The sequence below is a fragment of the Falco naumanni genome, chromosome 3, assembly GCF_017639655.2.
Source record: "Falco naumanni isolate bFalNau1 chromosome 3, bFalNau1.pat, whole genome shotgun sequence".
Classification (NCBI taxonomy): domain Eukaryota; kingdom Metazoa; phylum Chordata; class Aves; order Falconiformes; family Falconidae; genus Falco; species Falco naumanni.
Window position 1 is genome coordinate 108,362,576 of NC_054056.1, and position 21,045 is coordinate 108,383,620.

General features: G+C 63.0%; 2 protein-coding genes across 5 annotated transcripts in view; one reads left to right on the forward strand and one right to left on the reverse strand.

Annotated features, from left to right (window-relative positions):
* MROH1 (maestro heat like repeat family member 1) overlaps nucleotides 1-10,304 on the forward strand; it is a 56,930-nt gene extending 46,626 nt beyond the window's left edge. For all 4 annotated transcript variants that reach the window (XM_040586516.1, XM_040586517.1, XM_040586518.1 and 1 more), the window contains 8 exons: nucleotides 1,151-1,265; nucleotides 3,304-3,450; nucleotides 5,119-5,307; nucleotides 5,939-6,091; nucleotides 6,212-6,346; nucleotides 6,617-6,719; nucleotides 7,648-7,713; nucleotides 9,617-10,304. In XM_040586516.1, the coding sequence (XP_040442450.1) occupies nucleotides 1,151-1,265; nucleotides 3,304-3,450; nucleotides 5,119-5,307; nucleotides 5,939-6,091; nucleotides 6,212-6,346; nucleotides 6,617-6,719; nucleotides 7,648-7,713; nucleotides 9,617-9,702 (994 nt within the window). In that variant the 3' untranslated portion in view covers nucleotides 9,703-10,304. The remainder of the gene's footprint in view (nucleotides 1-1,150; nucleotides 1,266-3,303; nucleotides 3,451-5,118; nucleotides 5,308-5,938; nucleotides 6,092-6,211; nucleotides 6,347-6,616; nucleotides 6,720-7,647; nucleotides 7,714-9,616) is intronic.
* A 1,679-nt stretch (nucleotides 10,305-11,983) lies between these two features.
* The window catches only part of BOP1 (BOP1 ribosomal biogenesis factor), a 69,615-nt gene continuing 60,553 nt past the window's right edge, over nucleotides 11,984-21,045 (reverse strand). Inside the window, exons 4-16 of the mRNA XM_040587400.1 lie at nucleotides 18,984-19,138; nucleotides 18,600-18,717; nucleotides 18,413-18,514; nucleotides 17,831-18,043; nucleotides 17,115-17,276; nucleotides 16,643-16,723; nucleotides 16,112-16,181; nucleotides 14,971-15,103; nucleotides 13,700-13,880; nucleotides 13,288-13,576; nucleotides 13,051-13,135; nucleotides 12,510-12,617; nucleotides 11,984-12,282 (exon numbers count right to left, since the gene is read on the reverse strand). Of these exons, the coding sequence (XP_040443334.1) occupies nucleotides 12,129-12,282; nucleotides 12,510-12,617; nucleotides 13,051-13,135; nucleotides 13,288-13,576; nucleotides 13,700-13,880; nucleotides 14,971-15,103; nucleotides 16,112-16,181; nucleotides 16,643-16,723; nucleotides 17,115-17,276; nucleotides 17,831-18,043; nucleotides 18,413-18,514; nucleotides 18,600-18,717; nucleotides 18,984-19,138 (1,851 nt within the window). The 3' untranslated portion in view covers nucleotides 11,984-12,128. The remainder of the gene's footprint in view (nucleotides 12,283-12,509; nucleotides 12,618-13,050; nucleotides 13,136-13,287; nucleotides 13,577-13,699; nucleotides 13,881-14,970; nucleotides 15,104-16,111; nucleotides 16,182-16,642; nucleotides 16,724-17,114; nucleotides 17,277-17,830; nucleotides 18,044-18,412; nucleotides 18,515-18,599; nucleotides 18,718-18,983; nucleotides 19,139-21,045) is intronic.

Genomic DNA, 21,045 nt, shown 5'->3' on the forward strand with positions numbered 1-21,045 from the left:
CCACACGCTGGTTCGCCGCTATTCCCTTTAGTTTTGGTGCAAGAGCTGCACCGTGGCTGTTGGGAGTAGGACAGCAAGCGGGGAGGGGGAGCTGCCGTGCCCGCCGGCTGGTGGTGCTGCCATGCCTGCTGCCCCTGCGTCCCCAGCACGCCCCTTGCTCGGGCTGGGTGGCAGCTCTCCAGCCACGTCACCCAAACCTTCACTGCCCTCAGCTGCTCTGCTGTGCTCTTGCCACAGCTCAGGCTCCCTGTTCCCTCCTAACCAAGGTGTGATGGACACGAAAAGGTTTCGGATAGAAACTTCTCACCCCCCCCCCCCCCTTTTGCTGCTCCTAAAATGTCCTTGTGGTTCATTGAGTATAGCAGCAGCATTTGATCCCTGCAGACGGCCGGCTGGGCTGCCTGTCCTTCCCACGGCGGCTGCGCAGCCTGGTGCCAGCGGCAGTGAGCTTGGCGCGAGTCGGCGAGGCCGAGGGACAGCCACAGACCATAGTTCGGTTCGGCGGAGCCTGGTTCAGCCGGGGACTTCACTGTCCCTCCACCCAGGGCTGTTAATAGCTCTTGGATGGCCACGGAGGAGATGAGCGGTTTGGGATTTTCCAGTATTTGCAGAAGTGCTTTATTGAACCTCCCAAACACTTGAGAGCGTCTCATCCAAAACAAAACCCGTCCCTCCTGGCCAGGGTCTGCCAGAACAGGCTCCTGCCAGGGTGCCCAGCACACATCAGGCATGGGCTGAGGTCCTGCCCTGCATTTCCGAGCGAGTGGGTGGTAGGAGGGGACAATGCCAGGCCAGGGCCACCGGCTTTTCTGTCCTGGATGTCAACATGTGTTTCTGCACAGCGGCAGGACGCAGAGGCGCGAAAGGCGGGACTGCCTGAGGCTCCGCTGCTGCTCAAAGTGCCCCAGGCTGCAGCTGCCCACCCTGTGCATGGGAAGCGGCGGTGCCCAGCAGAGGCACGTTGCGGCAGCCCACTGGTGCCCCACGGCATGGGGCTCGGTGCCAGCACCTCGCTGTGCTTGGCAGTTTTCAGACCTCTGGGCAGGAGGGTCTCACCAACCACTTTGAAGCCCCCCCGGGGTCCGGAAGCCACCTGTAGCCCCCAGTGCAGGCAGGCGGTGTGGGTGACACATGCCACTTCTCTTGGTAGTGCGATGGCACGACACGCCGGCCCCCGGCTCCCCTTGATCGTGAAGAACCTTATCCCGACGCTGAGCAGCGTCTTTGACAGCCAGAGAATCACCACCACCGCCTTCTTCGCCGAGGTGAGCAGGGGGCGTCGCGGGGAGGTGCAGCGTGGCCGAGCCACCGCTGCGGGGTGGCCCTTGGCCATCCGCCCAACTCTCCCTGCCTGGCTGGAGAGCAGCTGGGACGAGGGTTACGCGGCAGCAGGGCTCTGCCTGTCCTCCTCGGCTTCCCGACCCTCTGGTAGAGGGGATGGCAGAGAAGCGCTCGCAGGAGTCCAACTCTGAACACATCACCGCCATGAGCCAGCAAACCGTAACTCCGTCCTTACGTACCACCCTGAGGAATGAAGTGACTCAAGTCCTTTCCCCTCGCCGGCAGCGCAGCCAGCAGACTGTAACACTATCTCTCCGTACATACCACCTTAAAGCCCTGGGCCACTCGAGGAGTTTTTGTTACATAAAGGAGCACCTTATGCCAACAATGCAGAACTATATCCCCCCTTATAAACCACCTTTTAAATTCTCAGCTGCTTAAGCAGCCTGGGATTAAGGCACTGTTTTTATTTTCTGTTTGGCTGGGGGAGCTGCTGGCCCGGCTCCTGGAGCCTGTCCCAGAATCTGCTTTAGTTTTGGAGTGTGGTTGGCTCTCTGCATCCTTAAAGGGTTTAAAATAGCAGCTTTGCCTCACCGTGGAGCTGGAGGGGAAGGAAGCAAATGCCTGTGTCTCCCTCTCTCTCAAAACTGATGAGGTGAGAGCGCAGTCCCTTTTCTCTCGGCCGTGCCAGTGACGGAGATGACAGAGGGGAAGCAAGGAGGGGAACGGCCACAGGGCCGGCGCAGCGGGAAGACGGGCAGCACGGGGCCGGTGTTCGGCAGCCTCTGCTCCCCCAGCCTCCGGGGTCCCCTGCACGGTGGCAGAGGTGCAGCTGCCCCCCCAGGATAGCTGTCACTGCCTCATCACAGCAAGATGGGGGGGCTCCGTGCCAGCCCATGGGACCCAGGAGGATGCCACTGGTGGCTGCCCGCAGCCCTGGCTGCCCACAGCCATCCAGCCCCAGCTCTGTGCTCGCACAGCGGTGCCTGCCTGTGGGTCAGGCTCTGGGGTTCTGGGTCTCATGTCGTGGGTCCCCTCTGGGCTCTTGGCCTCCCAGTGGTGCCAGCAGGTGACTGGGCACACATGGGGAATCCCCTGCCGCAGCTGGAGGCCGGAGGGGAGCTCTGAGGAGAGGGAGTGACCACACCAGGGCAGCCACACTGGCACCCACGAACCCAGAAGTGCCCCTTCAGCACTGGGCTCCTGCTGGACCCCACCACTGCTGGTGGCTAAGCCTCTGCTCAGGAAAGCACAGCCTGATCCATCTGGGAGGAGCCGAGCCCCACCGGTGAGGGCCAGCGATGCTCCTTGGAGCACATCCCGCTCCCGTATGTGGCTCTCCCCACCACCCAGGGGCTTGGCTGGAGGGTCGGCAGGAGAGCAGCCCTGCCATCTCCAGCCAGGTGTCCTGCATGTGTCTCCTTGAGCTCCTGCCTGGCCGGCTCCTCCCAGAGCGCTCCGGGAACCAGGAGCTGCTCGCCAAAATCCCTGTTTCTGCTGCTCAGTGCTGGGGATGCTGCCGGGGGCTGTGGGGGCTGCGGCTGCCCCTGCACCGCTCAGGAAGGGCAGCTGGCTGTGCTGCTGGCCACCCCGCAGCCCAGGGGATGCGCTTTGGTCCTCTGGCCCGGTCAACACCCCAACTTCTTCATAGCCCACCCCATCGCAGCTGGCAGGCGATCGATCTCAGGGCAAGGATTCAGCTTTCATGTAGGTTCTGTGGGTTTCTCCCAGCTGTCGGTGCTCACCTGGGCTTCCCCCTTTTTCCCAACTTGGGGTCCTCAGTTTTCTCAATTTACATGTTACAAATTGTTACAAATTCCCTAAATCTGAGTGGCGCAGGGGCGGTGGGTTCCCCTAGCATGCAAATATGGAGTGAGGGCCTGAGGGGAACCAGGGGGCAAAGCAACTCTGCGGGGGGTCTTCCCCAGGGTAAAGGAATAAGAGTGTCTGAAGCCTGGCCATTATCTCCCTTGTGGTTTGTGTGGCGCCTGTCCTGTTGATGCTGAGACTCTTCTGCTTTAGCTCCTCAATAGTAACGTGGTGAATGACCTGATCCTGCTGGAGACCATGATGGATAACATGACGGGGAGGCAGAAGGACAGCTGCATGTTGGTGCGGATGCTAGCACTCCGGGGGCTCGGCAACATCGCCTCTGGCTCGCCAGATAAGGTGAGAGTGAGCGTGGTGCTGCTCAGCCGGGGAGTCCTGGCCGAGGCTTGGTGGGAATAGGAGGCAGGAGATGCTACCATCTACCAGGAGATGCTGCTCATCAAAGACAGGGTGGGTGCTGGGGTGGCTGGTGGCCCTGCCTACTTGCCCTTTGGCTACTGCATCTGCCTACTCCAGAACCGTGGTGACAGTGGTCCTGTGCATCACTACCTCTGCAGGCAGGCGCTGCTCTGGTTCAGACTTCTGAGTGCTTTAGGAGACACCTTTATAAAAGCCTGGCTTGGGAGGAAAGCCTGATTTCCTCGGGGGAGGCTGGCTGGCCTGAACAAGCCAGCTCACCCGTGGGGCTGCCCACGCAGGCAGCAGCATCGTGCCTGTGCAAGACCTGCGAGCCCATCGCTCTTCCCTGCTGCTGCGGTGGTTTTGCTGGCCAAGAAATGGATCCTTAAAAGCAAAGCGGTCCCCTGTCCCAGCAACAGGGTTCAAGCAGGCAGGAGTCGGTATCCCCACTCTCCGAAGTGCTTGCTCTGCGGAGCACCCTGTGGGGAGGGCAGGCACAGGGTGCTCTGTGCTCGCAGCTCTTCACCTTGAGGATGCGTGGTGGTCCAGATGCACCTCGCAGCCAGGACGCAGTGGCTGGCCCCCCCTTTCCTGCCCAGGAGAGGAGCCGATGCCACAAACCCTGCAGATGTGGGAGCATCGGGCTGCCTGGAGCTGCCGGCCCAGCCCCGCAGCTCTCCGTACCCGACAGCTGATTGGCGGCAGCGGGGGGCTTGGCAGGCACCCCGCTCCTGTCCTTGACTGTGCCAAAGCCCAGGAAGAGGTCACGGTGGGCCAGCCCAAGGCAGGCGGTACACTACCATGATCTGCTGCTAAAATATACATAGCTACTAAAAATACCATTCTGTTGGCATATCCCAGTCGGAGCCGCTGCTCTACCAGCATCTGGCACTCTGAGCTGCGAGCGCTGCCTCGGGGAAGCGAGAAACCGGGAGTGCTCAGTGCAGCCCGGCGAGGATGAGGAGGGCAGCGCTGGGCCCGAGCAGTTGGGGTGCTGGCAGAGACGAGCTGTCGCCGGCTCCACCGCTCACCCCAGCCGGAGCGCAGCCGCCTTTCCAGCCCCTCGGGAGAGCTGCGGGTGCTCCTGTCTGTGATCCGCTGGGGCAGCCGGGAGCAATGCCGGGCAGGTGCAGGTCTGGGAGGGCTCCAGGGCTCCTGCCATCCCAGGTGGCCCAGGGACAGCGGTCTGTCTGTCCATCCTTGTGCCTTCCCAGCTACGCTCCGTAAGCCATGGGTAGCATGGCTTAGTTTGCAAAGCCGAGCGCTTAGAATTAAGTGATGGCAGACTTAACGTGGCTTACGCAAACTGAATTTCCCCCTTTGCTGTGTATGCACCAGCTCTGATTACACAGTGAAATACGGCGTTGATGGTTCCAGCGGGAGGGGAACTGGTGACTGTGGTAAGCGGTTACCACGCACAGTAACTGGCCTCTGCAGAAGATGCTTTACCCGGGGCAGTCGTAATTTAAGTTTTCTTTCAGCTCTTTCTGGCTGGAAGGGCAGCATGGGGCAGGAGCCTGCTGCGGAGCACCCAGGGGACGTGTCCCTGCCAGCCCCCCTGCCAGGCTCGCCCTGCCAGGACCACTTTTCTTGCCGCTTCCCTTGCAGGTGAGGAAGCACGGGGCCACGCTCCTGGCGTCCATGGTCAACGGCATGGATGACAAAGACGACCCGCACAACCTGGTTGCGCTTGAGGCCATGTCCAGTCTCTCCAAGCTCCTGGATCATGTAGAGGAGAGAGACATCCAGTCCATGCTCCTCCACATCGCCATCAGGATCCGGCCCTTCTTTGACAGCGTAAGGCAGCGCCCTGGCTGTGCCAGGCAGGGCGAGCTCGTGCCTTTGCCCGGCACGTCTGAAACGGCTCCTCTGCCGAGCCAGCGCCTGCTGAACAGAGGGCACGTGCGCAGGTGCTGCGGGGCACATCCCTGGGGCTGGGGAAGGAGGTCTGGGAGCTCAGTGCTGGCTGTGTAAGGACACAGGGTGGTTGGGAAGCGGAGGTGCCCGTTGCATGGTCTGTCGGACCTTGATTTCACCAGGTAGCGGGTGTGGGGTTGAGCCAGAGCTGGTTTGTGGGGGTGTCCTGGGGCAGAGTGAGGCCGGGGAGAGGGGAGAAGTTGTCCGTGGGTGTCCCAGCCGTCCCAGCCATGGGCAGTTTTGGTATTTCCTGGTGAAGAACCATCTAAAGTGGTTTTCAAAAACAAACAGAAAAGCTGAGGTCCTGCACTGAGGAGCAGGGCAGCCAGGGAAGGAGGTGCCAAGGGTTCAGGACAGACGGCAGCGTTTTTCCTGCTGCTCTGAAGCCCTCCAACCTGAGAAGCAGGGTGGTGGGTGGTGGGAACAGCCATGCCAGTCGTATTCCCCAAGGCAGGAGATACCTAGTGCAGGTCAGTTCCCGCTGGACCCTGCTCATCCCCTCTGCCCACAGGAGCAGCCTGACCTCCGCCAGTCATCCATCGTGCTTTTTGGCAACCTGACCAAGTTCAGCGAAGACAACTGCGAAGTCTTCTTTGAGCAGATCCTGAACGGGCTGGTGACACTGCTGCTGCACCTCCAGGACCCGAAGCCAGAGGTTGTCAAAGTGAGTGCCCTGCTGCCCGCTTTGGCTGGCTGGAACAGGGGTCCTCTGCCTCAGCGCAGGGATCCTGCGAGGTGCTGAGCTCTCGAGTGCACGCTGCAGCCTCCCCTCTCTGTGCTGCAGGCCTGCAAGTTTGCTCTGCGCATGTGCGGCCCCAACATGGGCTGTGAGGGGCTCTGCGACATGTTCCTCAACCACCTGCGGGAAGACAGGAGCCTGCACTACGGCGAGTTCATGAACAACGTCTGCAAACACCTGGTGAGCAGCCGCCAGTGCCCGTGGCACCGGTGCCGGCACTGCCCACGGGGCTCGGTGCAGCCTGGCAGGGCTCAGGCAGGGGCTGCTGGTCCATAAGGTCCTCAGGGTCCTGCCCTTGCGTCCCCACTGGGCACTTTTCCAGGCTCAGGTGTGTTCCTGGGCTGCCCTCAGCCTCCCCGGGAGCTCCTGGCTTCCAGGAGATGGTGCCAGTGCTGCAGGCAGCCAGTCTCATGTCCTGCGTGACTTGTGCGGTGGCTCTTTCTCTCCTAGATGCAGACCTACCCTGAGATGCTCAACCGCCTGATAGTAACCAACTTGTTCTACTTCAAGAGCAACTGGGTGGACATTCGAGCGGCAGCACCCATGTTCATCGGTGAGGCTGCTGGGGCCCCGCTCCCAAGCTGCTCCCCAGGCTTTGCGGGGGTGTCCACTCCCCAGATGGTGTGCACACCTGTCCCTGTTGTCCCAGGAATGCTTTTTGTCCCTGGCTCTGCTGAGAGGGCGCTGGTAACGGCCAGGTCATCTGGTGCTCCCGTGTCCCGCGGAAGCAAGGCCTGCACCTTGCCGTGCCCAGCCTGGGGACGGGTGCATGTGCCATGTGCCCCAGAAACTTCTCTCCAGCCATGTGCCGCTGATGCTGGTTGGGTGCACAGTGTCTGCATGACCATCCGAGGTGGAAAGCACGTGGCCAGGTCATGCCGTGGTTTGGGTGGCCGCCTGCCATGGGCAGTGCCTCTGCAGACCCTGGTTTGCAGCAGGAGTGGGCTGCCTGCGGGCTGCACAGATGATGCCCTCTATGGGGCCTGGACCAGCTCGGTCCATCGCTGTAGAGGTCCCCAGGGTCATTGTGCAGCAGGCAGGTGAGGTGAGCAACGCGGCCAGATGAGCTGCCTCAGCTCCGTGTATTGCTGCGGTTCCTTCTTTCTGGGGAGGGAGGGTTGTACCCCGCCTTGCTTTTACCCCTTGGGGATGGTGTGTGTGTGGAGGTTTTGCTGCTCTCAGCACAGTGCCGTGCTTGCGTGTGCCCCGTGATGCTCTAGGATAAGTTGCTAGAGCTGCAGGCAGCAGAAACGCTAGCAGGCATCTCCTTGGGGTGCATGTTAGGGTGCTGCACGTACAACAGCCATGATGGCCCTTCCCTGAGCGGTTGTTGTGGGGTTTCCATTGAGCCTCCGCACCAGGCGCTGACGCAGCAGTGAGCGAGCTGGCGCCCGGCAGCGTGACACCATTACCTGTCTCCTCAGATGTGGGGCTCCGTGGTGGAATCCAGACTGAGCCCTGACTCTGAAATTCTTCCTCAGGCTTCCTCGTGCTGCATGTGGACGAAGACCACTGTCAGCAGGTGGACCTGGACCAACTAATTTCTGGTGAGTAGGTGCTGCCACCCGCGGTGTTCGCTGCTGGGGAGCGGGGACTTGCCTCTGCCCACTGGAGCTGGAGCTGAGCCCCACGAGACACGGCTCCCAGGCTCCGCCACTGCTGTGCCCGAGGCTCCCGCTCAGCCCTCCGGGGTGGGACAGCCTGGGGCAGCCCCCTGCACCCCGCCAGGACCGGCCATTGCAGAGGAATGAGGCTACAGCAGGATCCCACTCCCTCCCAGATGCGCGGGTGCAGCGAGATCCAGTGTTGGCCCCCAGGCAGCCCCCAGCTGCGTCCCGGGGGAGCTGGGGGACATGAGGAATGTCCCTGACCCCCCGGTCAGCACAGGAAGCCAGAGCTGTGGCCAGGGCAGGCCCAGCCCCTGCAGGCAGCAGGGCCGGGAGGGGCCGGGGCTCCAAAGCCACGGTGCTGTGAGGGGCTGAGCGGTCAGAATCGTAGCATTGTTTAGGTTGGAAAAACCTTGAAGATGCTCAAGCTCAACTGTTACCCCAGTGCTGCCAAGCCTGCTGCTAAACCCTGCCTCCAAGGCGGCGGGGGGATGCTGCGCCGGCATTTGCTTTGCACCCCGCGGGCACCCCAGGGCCAGGGTGGCAGCTCGCCCAGGAGCGGGGTCTGCTGGCAGGTGCCCAGCCAAGCCCGAGCCCCCCTTATGGCACACATCGGGGTGGGGGTGGGGGTGGGGGGCTCGCGGTGGGGCTTGTGGGGCATTATTTGCAGTGGCTTAGGGTAAGCAGGAGAGACTCGCAGCATCTGTAGGTAACGCGTTAACCGTTAAACGGCAGAGTTAGGGCTCATTACGAAGGGCTAATAAAAAGTCAACTTGAAGCTGGTGGCATTTTGGAGCAGAGTTAAGTAATTTTCCTGGATTTCAGGGATTTTTTCCCTGTCACTAGTGACCTCATAGTATATAGTAATGCATGGAAACTTTTGGATTGTTCCAAGGGAGCTTAAAAAACACTAAAAAAGGAAAAACTATCTTTCCGTTGGCTCCCCAAGCCCTTCCAGAAGAAAGAGGCCTGTCTGTTTGAAACAAGTGAAAGATAATCTGCCTGTGTGTGAGTAATCGCTGGAGCGAGCGGGGCTGGATTGGGTTGCGCGAGCTTCCCGTGTTGAGTGGCTCGGCTGCACGGGGTCCGGGGGGGCTTCGGCCTTACACCCACCCCGGGCCACCCCGCACCGGGCTCGGTGAGGCACGAGGTGCCACCGGCGGGCACGTCAGCGGCGGGGGCCTGGCTCGCCGCAGGAGCTGGGGGGCCAGGGGGAGGCAAGGGCTCTCCTGCGCCAGGTAAACAAGCTACTGGAAAAATATTATTATCCTTTTACTGCTAGGAAAAACTACCTGGATTGTTTTCTTACTACCGGGAGCCGTTCCAGGCATTAGGAAATCGTGCTGATAGGGGAGGCTTGGCTGGGCGAGTGTCTGCAGGGCTGTGGGGGCTCAGCTCCCAGCTCTGTGTCCCGTCCGTCGTCCCCCCCCCGTACGCTGGGGCCCTTCCCCTCCCCAGGGCAGCAGGGCAGGAGCCCCACCAGCTTCAACCCTGTGCCTGGAGACCCCCCCAACCTGGTCCCATCATGCTGGGGCACTGGGCCAGCAGGAGCCGCACACAGCACCGTCCTGCTACCTTGGCTTCGATCCCAGGGCTGTAGGGTCCATGGGGTGGGGGAGGGGCACACAAAGAGGAGCTAGGGTGCCTGTTCACCCCTGGGGTGTGGGCACTGGAGCTAGCAGAGGGGCTCTGCACCCCTGGGGCCGGAGTGGATTTTTCTCCTTCCTTCTGTAATGGAGCAAAGCCAGGACGTGGCTGAGCCGTGGCAGGGTCCCTGGCTGGGGCAGGGGTGGGTGGCCACAGCCCTGCAGCCACCAGCATCTCTGTGCTCTGCTCCTTCCAGCTCTGAACCTGCTCCTGAAGGACCCCGTCCCCGCCGTCCGCGTGAAGGTGGCCGAGACGCTGGGCCGCCTCGTCAGGATCCTGTGAGCCCCGGGGCACCCCGGCTCCACCACAGCAATAGTTGGGTCGGCTCCTCGCCACCAGCCCCACAGCTTGGGGCATCCACGGGCACTGCCACGTCTTCCTGCATTGAGCACCCACCTGGGGCCCGGCTCGCCTGCCTCCGCGGCAGCACCATCGTCTTCCTCTGCTCTCACCAGCCTGCGGGAGCCTGCCCGGTCCAGCACCTTTGCAGCCCGCCTCCAGGACCTGCTCAGCCTGGCCATGACATCACAGCAGCTGGAGGACACGGTGGGCACGACGCGGCTCCTCTCTGCAGGCTGCTGTGCAGCGCCCGGGTTGTCCTGTGGGTTGAGGGTCCTGGGCAGGGGGCCTTGGTGGCAGGACATGGTGTGAAGGGGCTGCAGCTGCCCTGGGGCCATGGGCAGGTGGCATCCCCGGGCTCCCCACGTGGCTCCCACTTAACTGGGAGCAGGATGGAGCCTGACCACCCCCCCGGCTGCCACTAGCCCCTGGTCCCACCCTGCTGCTCCCCGATGCTGAACACGGGGCCCTACTGGATGAATGTGACCGTCCTCTCGACACATGTGTACATAAATGTATTTTTAAATAAAGCTCTTTGCTCCTCACAGTGTTGTGGTGCGGTGAAGGAGAGGGGTGCCCCCCTGGCAGCTGTGGGAGCTGGTGTCTTGGGGAGGGATGCAGGGGTGTGGGGTCTGCTGGGATCCCCTTTGGAAAAAGGTGCTGGGTCTGTTCTCCACCCTCTTGCCCAAGGGGAAGCCCAGTACTGGCCCTGGCTCTACCCCTGCCCCCTCCACGCCCCGAGGTGGTCCTGCCACAGCTCCCCCTGCTCCTTGTCACAGGTTCTTTTTCTCCCTCAGGTTCAGTTCCTGCTGCTCCTGGCCCCGCTCTGCTCCCCGGGCTCCTTCGCTGGGCGGCAGGTGCTACACAGGGCCTGGCAGCAGCCGAGGGACGTGTGGGGCGGCAGTGGTCCCATAGCACGGCTCGGCCCCGTCCCGGCAGCGCTTCTTCTCAGTGCTCAGCAGTGACATCCAGCAGGGCTTGCAGTGTCAGGGGCAGTCCTGGTGTCAGTAAGGCTCAGAGTGAACAAGCCAGATCAGAGAAGACCTGTTGTTTGTGCCCAGTGCTGCAGGTGGGGCAGAGGCCACCTGGGGTTTGGTGGCAGGAGGTGTCCTGTAAGCTCTTGGCCCCGGCACGGCACGGTGGCACCTCTAGGCTCTGGTGCTTCCTCGGCTGCTGCCTCTTCCATTGCTGTGGGACAAACCTTCAGCCCTACCTGCTCCCTGGGCTGGAGCAGCTCCCACAGCCCTCGTGGTGGCAGGATTCCTGGGATGACTGGGCAGGGAGCTGGGCTGCACCAGGCCCTCTAACCAGCCTCAGGGGGGCAACGAGGGGGTCCCCTTCCTGCGCTCCCCCCCCTCCCAGCCACCTTCAACTTTGGAAGCCGTAGGTGGGCGCTTTGCATCGGGGTTGGTGGCAGCCCTGGCCCATGGCCCCACTCTGGGATGAGCCCAGGTGCTGTGGGACCCCACAGAGAGGGTGCTACGTGCTGGGGGGGCCACGCTGGCTCCTGGCAGCCCCCGGCCACGTGGGTGTGTGGACCAGGGAGGGTCCCAGCTGGATCCCCCCAGGGCCTGGCACGGGGAGGGACAGTGCCTGTGGCCATCGCTGAGCTCATGCGTGGGATGAGCTCACAGTGTCCATGGGGATCCTCCGCTGGGACCATGGGCAGGGGGAAGCCAGGGCCCTGTGCCCCCCACTGGGGTGACCCCAGGAGCTATGTGGGGTGATGCTGGGGTTACCATGGAGCTGGGGGCCTAGTGCATTTTGGCTGGGGCTAGGGCTGGCTGCGTCTGTGCTCTGGCTGCACACGGGGCAGTGGGTGTCAGGGGTCCCACTGGAGTGGAGACCCTGAGGAGGGCTGAGACAAACATCTGATTATCCTTCCTTCCACCCCATCACCTGCCCCTGCCTTGTCCCACCACCCTTCCCTCCAGCTGGGATAGGCAGGATGGCAACCGCAGCCCAGCTCTCCAGCACACAGCCACTGCGGTGGGGTGGCTTCCCTGCAGGGATGGGGCTCAGCCAGGGCTGGGACAGGACAGACCCCGTCTGCCCAACTCCCATCAGGCAGGAATGGCTCCGGGGAGCTCCCACAAGAACCCCGTGGAAAGGCAGCTGTGCTGGCCGGTGGGCACCACGCTGGGCTGGGGGAGGCATCAGCCGTGTGTCCCCCCCAGCCTCAGCCCAGCCTGGGCCGAGCTGGCAATGCAGGAAAAGCGCAGGATTGTGTCCAAAAGGTTTAATGAGAAAGGCCACAGAAGTCCGGGAGCAGGAGCGGGAATGACCTTCCCAGCAGAGCGTGGTGGTGCCGGTGCTGCCCCTTGCCCGCTCTGTGGTTGGGCTGGGGGTGCGCGGGTGCCAGGTGGCACCTATGTGTAGAGCCGGATGGTGCCATCGGCACCGGACGAGAAGACCCAGGGCTGGGTGGGGTGGAAGATCACGTCGAGGACAGCCAGGTCCAGTGTAATCACATGGCCCTTCAGCACCTTCACGGGCACCAGCAGCGGGTTCTGCAGCAGGTCGCTGCGATGGAGGGGACAGGTCAGTGCAGGGCTTTGCCCCACCCCCCACCCCGACCTCCCTGGGGTACCCCCAGAGTCACCCCCCCCCCGCAAGCTCTGCTTCATCCCCCCTGACCCCGGTGTGGGCAGCACCGCACCCTCCCTGCCCAGCAGGGCTCTGCCGTGCTGCCGCGTGCCAGAGAAGTGACCCGACACCAAACCCCTGTGCCTTCCCCCCCTGCTACCTACTTGTAGACCATCCCATGGCAAACTATGACGGTTCCGTCGTCCGAGCCCGAGGCGAAGAGCGGGTAGTGCTTGTGGAAGGCCACAGCCCGCAGCGCTTTCTTGTGGTGCCTGCAAAGGCGGTGTGCATGATGCCAGGGGGTGGGGGGTGCGCTGCCCCTGTCCCGACGCTTGGCCAGGTGCCTGGCTTTGCACATGGCCAGGCTTTGTGGACCCCGAGCTCTGCATGGGATGGGAGAGGGCAACTGGGACAGACTGGGACTCGCCGTGGGCAGCTCAGATCAGCCCAGCACCTACTGCCCTAGGGGCTTTGCCCCACCGTGAGCCCCAGGAGAGCTGTGGTCACCCCCACCCCAGCACACGAGAGTGTGAGCCACCAACGTGCTGGGAGATGGCTGCTCCTGGCACGGCCCTGGCAGGCTCCATCCTGCTGCCAGGTCCCAGGAGAAGGAACAACTCTGGGAAGATGCCCCATGGGGTTTAGGGGGGCTGCGGGCAGGTTAATGGGGAGCAGGCAGAGGCTGGCCAAGGCCCTGGGGCTCACCGTAGCAGCTGGTAGGGTCTGGTGGAGAGGTCCAGATCGAACCAGGCCAGCTTGCTGTCGTAGCTGCCGCAGATGATGTTGTCGCCTGTGAGAGAGAACAGGGTCTTTGCGGGGTTGCCAGTGAACCCCATGGTGACCTGCCAGCACCCAGAGCCCTGCCTGCACCCCAGTGGAGCACCACACTCCACACCAGCTTACAAGACCTGGCAGCTCCTGGGGAGCGCACAGGCCACGTACCTCCAGGGTGAATGGCCATGCTGGACACCCACTTGCAGTTAGCCATCAGCTTCTTGGTGAGCTCCTGCTTGAGGAGATTGTAGATGCGGACGTAGCGCTGGGTGGCCACGAAGAAGTAGGGCCGGATGGGGTGAAAGAGCACGCACTGCACCAGCCCCTTGCTCTTGCGGAAGGGGTTCTGGCTCCAGCGCTTGCTGGTCTGGTGAATCAGCACTTGCATGTTGCTGTTGTCAGACACGACACTGGCAAAGTAGTCGCCTTTGCCATGCCAGGTCACCTGCTTCACGGCCTGTGGAGAGCAGGGAGGGGGACAGCCACGGGTCAGACCCATCAGTGGGACTGCCCCACACCTCCCCAGGGAGCAGCCCCCCACCCAGCCAACCTGGCTCCCGCAGGGCCTCCTCATCCCTACCTTGCTGTGCTTCACAACCAGCCGGATGCCTTTTCTGTGCTCCTCCACAGTGGCTGTCACCCACTGGATGGGCTGGACCCGCTCCTCCTCCGGTGCCACGTAGGACTCAAGCAGCTGGTCAGTGGCCCCATAGAGCAGCTTGTCCCCGAGGCAAGGGTTCACCAGCAGCACCGACTGCTCCCTGTAGCGTGGGGTGAGCAGATGGATCAGGGCACCGCCGAGGAGAGGCAACCCCTCCGCAGGCCCTGTACCACCATGGGATCATTGAAGCATTTTGGTTGGAAAAGACCTTTAAGAACATTAAGTCCAACCATTAACCCAGCACTGCCAAGCCCAACGCTAAACCATGTCCCTAAGCATCACGTCTGCACCATTTTTTGAACACCTCCAGGGATGGTGACACCACCATGTCCGTGGGCACCCTGTTCCAATGCTTGATCACCCTTCCAGTGAAGGCATTTTTCCCAGTATCTGTCACAGCACTCTCCAAACTAGCCAGCTGCAACAAGATCCTTTACCACCTCATACCAGCATACTCTTCACACCAGTCTCTCTGCTGCCTTCTAGTCTGACCTCATCCACAACAAGTGTTTTCTCTCTTCTCCTTCCTCTCTCCACTTCTTCCTCAGCTGCTCTCCCTTCATTGGCTCTCAACCACTTCACAGAACCAGCCACACCTGCACCTTATCTACATCAGCCAACCCACCGCCCCTGAGGCCAGCCCACAGTTGTATATTATCAATGCTAATTAACCCAGATTCATTCCTTACAAATATCCAATCTAAACCTCCCCTGGTGTAACTGGAGGCTGTTTTCCTTGTTTTGTTGCTTGTGGGAAGAGACTGACCCCACCTGCCCACAGCCTCCTATCAGGCAGCTGCAGAGTGAGAAGGGTGGCCCCAGCGCTGAGCCAGGGCCACAGGGAGGGACACATGGGACTCTGCTGACAGCCTGGCCCTTCCGCAGGCCAGCAAAGAGAGAACGCTGGAGCTCTGCCTTAGCCCAAACGCCCCAGGGAGGATGGTGGGGACTGACTGGCTCTTCCACAGGATGATGAGGGCCACCAAACAAAGCAGGAGGCAGGCTCACAGCGAGCAGAGGTGGCTTTGCACATTGCAGTGTGGCCACCCTCGCTGCTGGAGGCTGCCACAAGTTTACCACGAGGTGATCCTGGGAGGCTGGACAGGCTTTGGGAGAGGAAATCCTGCAACCGCTTCCAGCTCTGGGAGCTCCCAGCTGGAGGATGGAGAAGGCCATGCCGGGACACTCACACGCAGATGGCCACCAGGCAGATGGTGGGGTTGGGGTTCCAGGCAACGCTCTTCACCACACCACCCACAGGCAGGGTCTTCATGCAGCGAGCCGTGCACACCTCCCAGAACCGCACCGTGCAGTCGTCGGAGCCTGCGGGACAGGGCAGGGTGGGCCAGGGCTGGGCATGCTGGGCCAGGGGCTGCCACAGCTTAGCTCAGCAGCACCGGGCTCCAGGGCATGGCACCAAGCCGGAGGGGAGAGCAGCCCTGAGCCCCACAGCCTCTGCGGAGGAGCACTGGGAGCAGCAAGAGGAACGCAGCAGCGCCCCAGTGCCCTCGATTCCCCAGCAGCTTCTCTGCGCGACAGCAGCTCCAGCACCACAAAGGCGAGACGTGACCAGGGACTGCTGCTGAGAGAACAGCCCCCACCCCGCTCCCTCCAGCACCGCGTCTCTGCCCATGGTCCCCTCCTGACGTGCACGGCTCCCAGCGCAGCTGCTGTGCTGGCAGCACGCCTGGCTCAGCTCGGCACGGCACCGCACTGCACGGCCCCATCGAGCTGCAAGATGCAGGCAGGCAGCTCCTTGGGCAGGCTTTTCCGCAAGCAGGCACGGCGGGAGCAGGTAGTTATTTTTAACGCCTGATCTCAGCCACTTTCCCAGCCCGGGGCCAGGAATTCCACGTTGTGCAACCGACCGACACCGCGGCCACCGGGAGCTGGCAGCCTGGAAACTCCAGCGCTATAAAAAGCACATGTGCCTTTGTGGGCTGTTAAACTGCCATCTGCTCTCAATCTCCAGCCTCCGGCCGGCCACGCAGGGCCGTTCGCTCCTCCAGCCTCACTTTCTCCACTCCTGAGCGGGAGGGACGCAGGCTCCTGGGTGGGGTCCCAAGAGCGGCTGGAAAAACACCCTGTGTCCCGGGGGGGGGGCACGCCGCTGGCTCGGGCTGCTGCGGGACTCCCAGGGATGCTCCTTGCCTGGGCTCCCTCCAAAAGCCGTGCCCCGATGGAAGGGGCTGGCAGGCTCCCCGGTGCCCGGCAGCGCACAGGGGCCCTGGCTTCCATACGAGGAAGCCCGGCTGCCCCGACTGCCACTGGCTTGGGGCTGGGGCTGGGCTGGTGGCACCCAGCATGGCTGGGGAGTGAATCCTTCCTTACCTGATACCAGCCACTGCCCGCTGGGAGAGATGCTGAGGCATCGCACCAGGCTGGTGTGCCCACGGTAGACCTGGGGAGGGAGACGAGAAGTGGGTGAGGGCCCCACGCAGCCCAGTGGCTCCTCTGTGGGGACCTCCCTGCCCTGCCCCGGGCTCCTCACCGAGGGAGAGGGGGGCCTGGGGGTCACCTGTGTCTAGGGGAAAGCAGGTCTGCACGCCACCAGCCGCCCTGCATGAGCAGACCCGGGGCCCCTGCTCTTTTCCTGGGGCAGGTCCCCGGCTCTGCTCATCTGCAATGGCGCTGATCCCAGCCCTGCCTCACCCGCCACAGGCAGGACCCTGCTGCTGCCCGGCTCTGCCCAGCGGGGGCTGCAAGGCAGCTCCTCTCCCTTGGGGGCAAGCAGGCAGCAGCTGTGGCCAGAACAGCCCTTACGGGTGCGTGGGCATGCCTGGTCTCACCCGGAGCGGCTTGGGCACAGCCCACTGCCACGGGCATGCACACCAACCCCCCCGGCTCTGCGCACCCACTCACCAGGGCCTGGGTGGTTGGGAAGGGCTGCAGGTCCCGCGGCTTCGGCAGCTTGGGGATCAGATCCTCTGGGTCCACGTTGACCTGTGAGAGGCAGGCGGTGAGACACGCTCAGGCGGCACCTCGGCCCCCTGGCACTTGGCCGGTGCTGGTGCCAGGTGTACCAGGGCAGGCTCCAGCTGGGAAGCCCAGGTGCGTGGCTCAGAGCCAGAGGGGGATCATATCCTATCATATCCAGCACTTTTGCAAGAGTGGGCACGGCCCCTGTCACAGCTCAGGGGCTCTGCAGGGAGCTGGGGCTGGTGCTGTGGGTAGGTGAGGAGGGGTGAGAGGTCGTGAGGAGCAGCAGTTTGTGCCCCAGAGCATCGCGGTCCCCTGACCAGCTGCGTGGCATCAGGGCATACATAGGCTTGAGCAGGGGCCACTCAGAAACATGCCCAGGGCATCCAGATGATGGGGTAGGAGAAGCCCTCACCCGCATTTTCCTCTGGCGCGGGCAGAGGTAGAGGTCCAGGCAGCGCTCGAAGCGCTCGTGGATGAAGCGGGAGTAGGCAGGCACTGCCCGCAGGCACCGGTACTGCTGTGGCACGAAGTTCAGCTTCCGCTCGGCCGGCTCCTGCTGCTCCCAGGCCAGCCTCTGCGGGGTGGAGGGGACTGGGGTCAGCAGGGCCAGCAGGACCCCTGGATGGCGAGGTGCTGCTGCCCCAGCCCCGGCACATCCCCCTGTGCCAAGCAAGAACCATCCTGGGGCCGCCTGCCCACCGGCCGGCATGGCGTTTACCCCCTTTGCCCCAGCACCCACTGCCTGCCTCCAAGCAAGCCCTCCTCAGCCTGCTGGGGGTTCACCGCCTGCTTTTTTTTCCCCCAGTCCCCTGGGCTGAACGTGCCGCTGCATGCACCAGGAGACCCTGCAGTAGTTTAGCTTGGAGGCTGCGCCTTGCTGTCACAGGGACACGCTGCGCCCTGGCAGCTGCCCCCACTGCTCTTTTCATTCAAGGGGTGGAAGAACCTTTGCTTTCAGTTCCCTTGCGGGGTCTCATCTCCACATGATGTGGTCTCCAGGGTTCCCCTCCGAGGCGCAGCCCTTCCCCTGCTGCCCTCCCCAGCACAGCCCTCTCTGGTCCCAGCTGAGCTCCCCCTGCACCCAGTGCTTTCCCCCGTGGCTTCTAGTCACCCACGGCGCCCCCCTACCTCCTCCTCGCTGAGCAGGTACTCGGGTGGGGGGTTGTAGGACTCCTCGTGCCCAGGCAGCTTCATCTTGGGAGCTGGGACGTGCATCTTGTGGCGGCCCAGGATGGAGTTGGGATCCTCATGGGCCCAGAGGTCGTAGTATGTAGGTGTGTCGTCTTTGGGTTTACGGGGCTTGATCCAGCCCATCTTGATGGCGTGGACTAGCTTGGATACCTGTGGGGCAGGGAGAGGTCAACCCCAGGAGCCACAGAACTCCTCAGGCTTGGGGAGGAGGAGGAGGTGTGGGATGCGAGGATGGAAATGAACGTCTCTGGGCACAGCTCTGCAGCCCTGGGAGCCCAGTGGGGCTGCGCAGGACCGGAGAACTTGGCACAGGTTTAGATGAAGACATGAACTGCAGCAGCAGGAACAATCTGGGTGAGTGGGGCTGGGTGAGACATGGCAGGGACAGGAGGGACCACCAGACAGGAGAGCAGCCACGCTCATCAGCCTTCAGTGCTGCGGCCTGCGTGGGGGCTGCCATCACAGGCAGAGCTCGGCTCTGCGCTCCCAGCTCACCCAAGGTGCAGTCAGACCTCTCACCTTCTCCTTCTCGATGAGGGAGGGGATGAAGCTCCGCTTGTCCGCTGGGCGATTTGTCACCGGGTGGATCATGACTTCGTGGGTGAAGAAGTCAACGGCCGGCTGGGGAGACACAGATCCATGTTGGCCCCATCCTGGGACAACCCAGGGCTCAGAGCAAGCGCAGAGGGCCGTGCCATCACACTACCTCGTAGGGATTGAAGTGGACATCCCCAAACTGCCCTTTCTGGAGCCGATGCACCAAGTCCACCTGCTCATCTGTCAGCTTTATGTCTGCACCCGTCACCTTGTCCTGGACCGTTCGCCTGCAGGGAACGGAGAGAGGGTTAGGGCTGGATTGCGGCGTCTGTCCCGTAGCGGGGGACTACCATGAAGCCCTGGGCTCCCAAAGCCATGTGCCCAGAGCCCAGGACACCGGGGGACCTCCAGGTGTCCAGTCTGTGTTCTCCAGTCCTGGGCTCTGGGGATTTGGGGCACTTCAAGCCCCGGTGCACACACGTGTGGACACATACACTCCACGCGGTAAGCACATCACGCCATGCACCAATGTGGTCTTCCCTGACACGCTCACCAGTAGTCAGGGTTCTCCATCTTCTCCAGGAACATGTCCAGCTCATCCTTGTTCCGGATGGGCTTGTAGATCTTCTTGCCCTCCAGGTTGTAGCCGATGTGTGGGAAGTCCTGGTACCACTCCATGGGGATGTTGCCCACCGTGTTGCGAATGTCCTGGAGGGGAGTGGAGGGGAGTGGTGTGAAGGGAGGGGACACCATTCCAAACTGGGGTGGTTAAAAAAGGAGGGAGGGCAGGAAAGCCATGTGATGCCCACCCACCCCACTCCCTCCCCCAGGTACTGGTTGAACCCTGCTGCCCCTTTCTTGCCCACTTACAGGCACCGAAAAGCTATAACAGTGCCCAGGCAGGTGCTCTGCCCACGGCTTGTAGCGAGGCATGCCCCAAACCCCGTGGGAGCGAAGCAGACCCCGGCTGCGGGCTGCCAATGCTCTCACTGCTGCACGGCACTGCTCTGGCACCCACACCCCACCGGAGGTGGGCTGCACCAGGGCAGTGACCCCAAAGCTGCAGGGGGCTCAGCAAGGTCCAACCTCCAACGCCAGCGCCGTGCGTGGGCTTCGTTAGGGGTTGTGCACCCCCCTCCTCTGCGCTGGGGGCAGAGGATGCAAGCAGTCAAGGTAAGCAGCGCCTGGGCTCATTTACAGCAGCAGGAAAGTTTTTAAAAACCTTTTAAGGGTTTGATGGACGGGAACGGCGGAGCGTGGCGCTGGCTGCGGCCAGGCTTCAGCTGCCTGCCGGCGTGCGCGGGCAGGGGGCTGCGGGCGGTCAGCAGCGCCATGGCTGAGCACATTCCTGCGTCCATTCCGCAGGCAGGAGTGCGCCTCACATTTTCCGATCGCCAGCTGCCAGGCCTGCTCCCCCTGCACGCGCACCCGGCCAGCCGCTGCCTTTCCTGGCTGCCCGGCCTGGCCGCAGGCAGCTGCCCGCAGTGCACCGGTGGCTTCGTCCCTCCCCATGGCTCCGTGGCCTCTGCGTGTGGCCAGGGGTCCCAAGGCTCTGGAGCAAAGGCAGCCCTTGGCATCGTGGCAGACTGGGCCAGCCGGCACTATGGGCAAGTTTTGGAAATGCCGGCAGGCTCTGCATCGCCTGGCCCCAGTGCCGGCGGGTGGCACGAGGGATGGCTGCCCTGGCCCCATCAGCAGCTTGCACGGGGACACGCTGCGGAGATGGGCTGTCCCTGACCTGCTGTGGTCTGGGGGGTGCTGGGGAAGATGGGGGAAGTGCTGAAGCAGCTCCGCTTCCCTTCACGAGAGGCTGGGGGCAGGAACCAGCCCCAGCAGGGGCTCCGGACACCCACCGGCTCCAGCTCCCTGGCAGGACCCGCACAGGGCTCAGAGGGGAGTGTTGAGGATGGAGAGCCCCCCCAGAGAGCTCACCCAGGCACCGGGCACCGACTGGGGGGCCCGATGCCAGGACACAGCTGGGGGTGTTTCATTCCGCACCCTCCCTGGACGGGAGCAAGGACATGTTTGGCAAAGGGAGATTCAAAGCCAGCAGCGAAACTTCTCCCGCTTAGCCCACCGCCCAGCAGCAGTGCCTGCGGACATGGCAAATTCTCCAAAACAGCGAGGCAGCCCCAGCAAGGCAGACCTCCCGGCTCAGCGCCATTGGCAGCAAGCCCATGGCATGCCCTGGGGATGGAGCCCCTGCACCTATACACGAGGGCAGGATGCAGCCTGCTGGTGGGGGTCAGCACCGGGCAGGTGGTCCTGCCTGGCCCCCAGTGCCAGCCCCCGCTGCTCACCCACCCCGGCCGCATCCTGCACCTCGGGGCTGGTGGGGTCAGGCAGGAGCCGGGGGCGAGGGCCCTCTGGCCTCCCCCAGCTGCCCTCGTGCTGCAGAACGCAGAGACCCCATCCCCAGTTACGGCCACAGGGGATAAAGGTGTGAAGGTGACCTGTGCCCCATACACCCCGCAGTCAGGGGTCACCCTCGCCCCGCGGCACCATCTGGTCCCCATAAACACTTGCAAACACCACGGAGCCTCCCACAGAAAGGCACTGGGAGCCTCGGGAAGGCACAGCCGGCAGGAGCCCCAGGGCCCGTGTTGGACCCATCC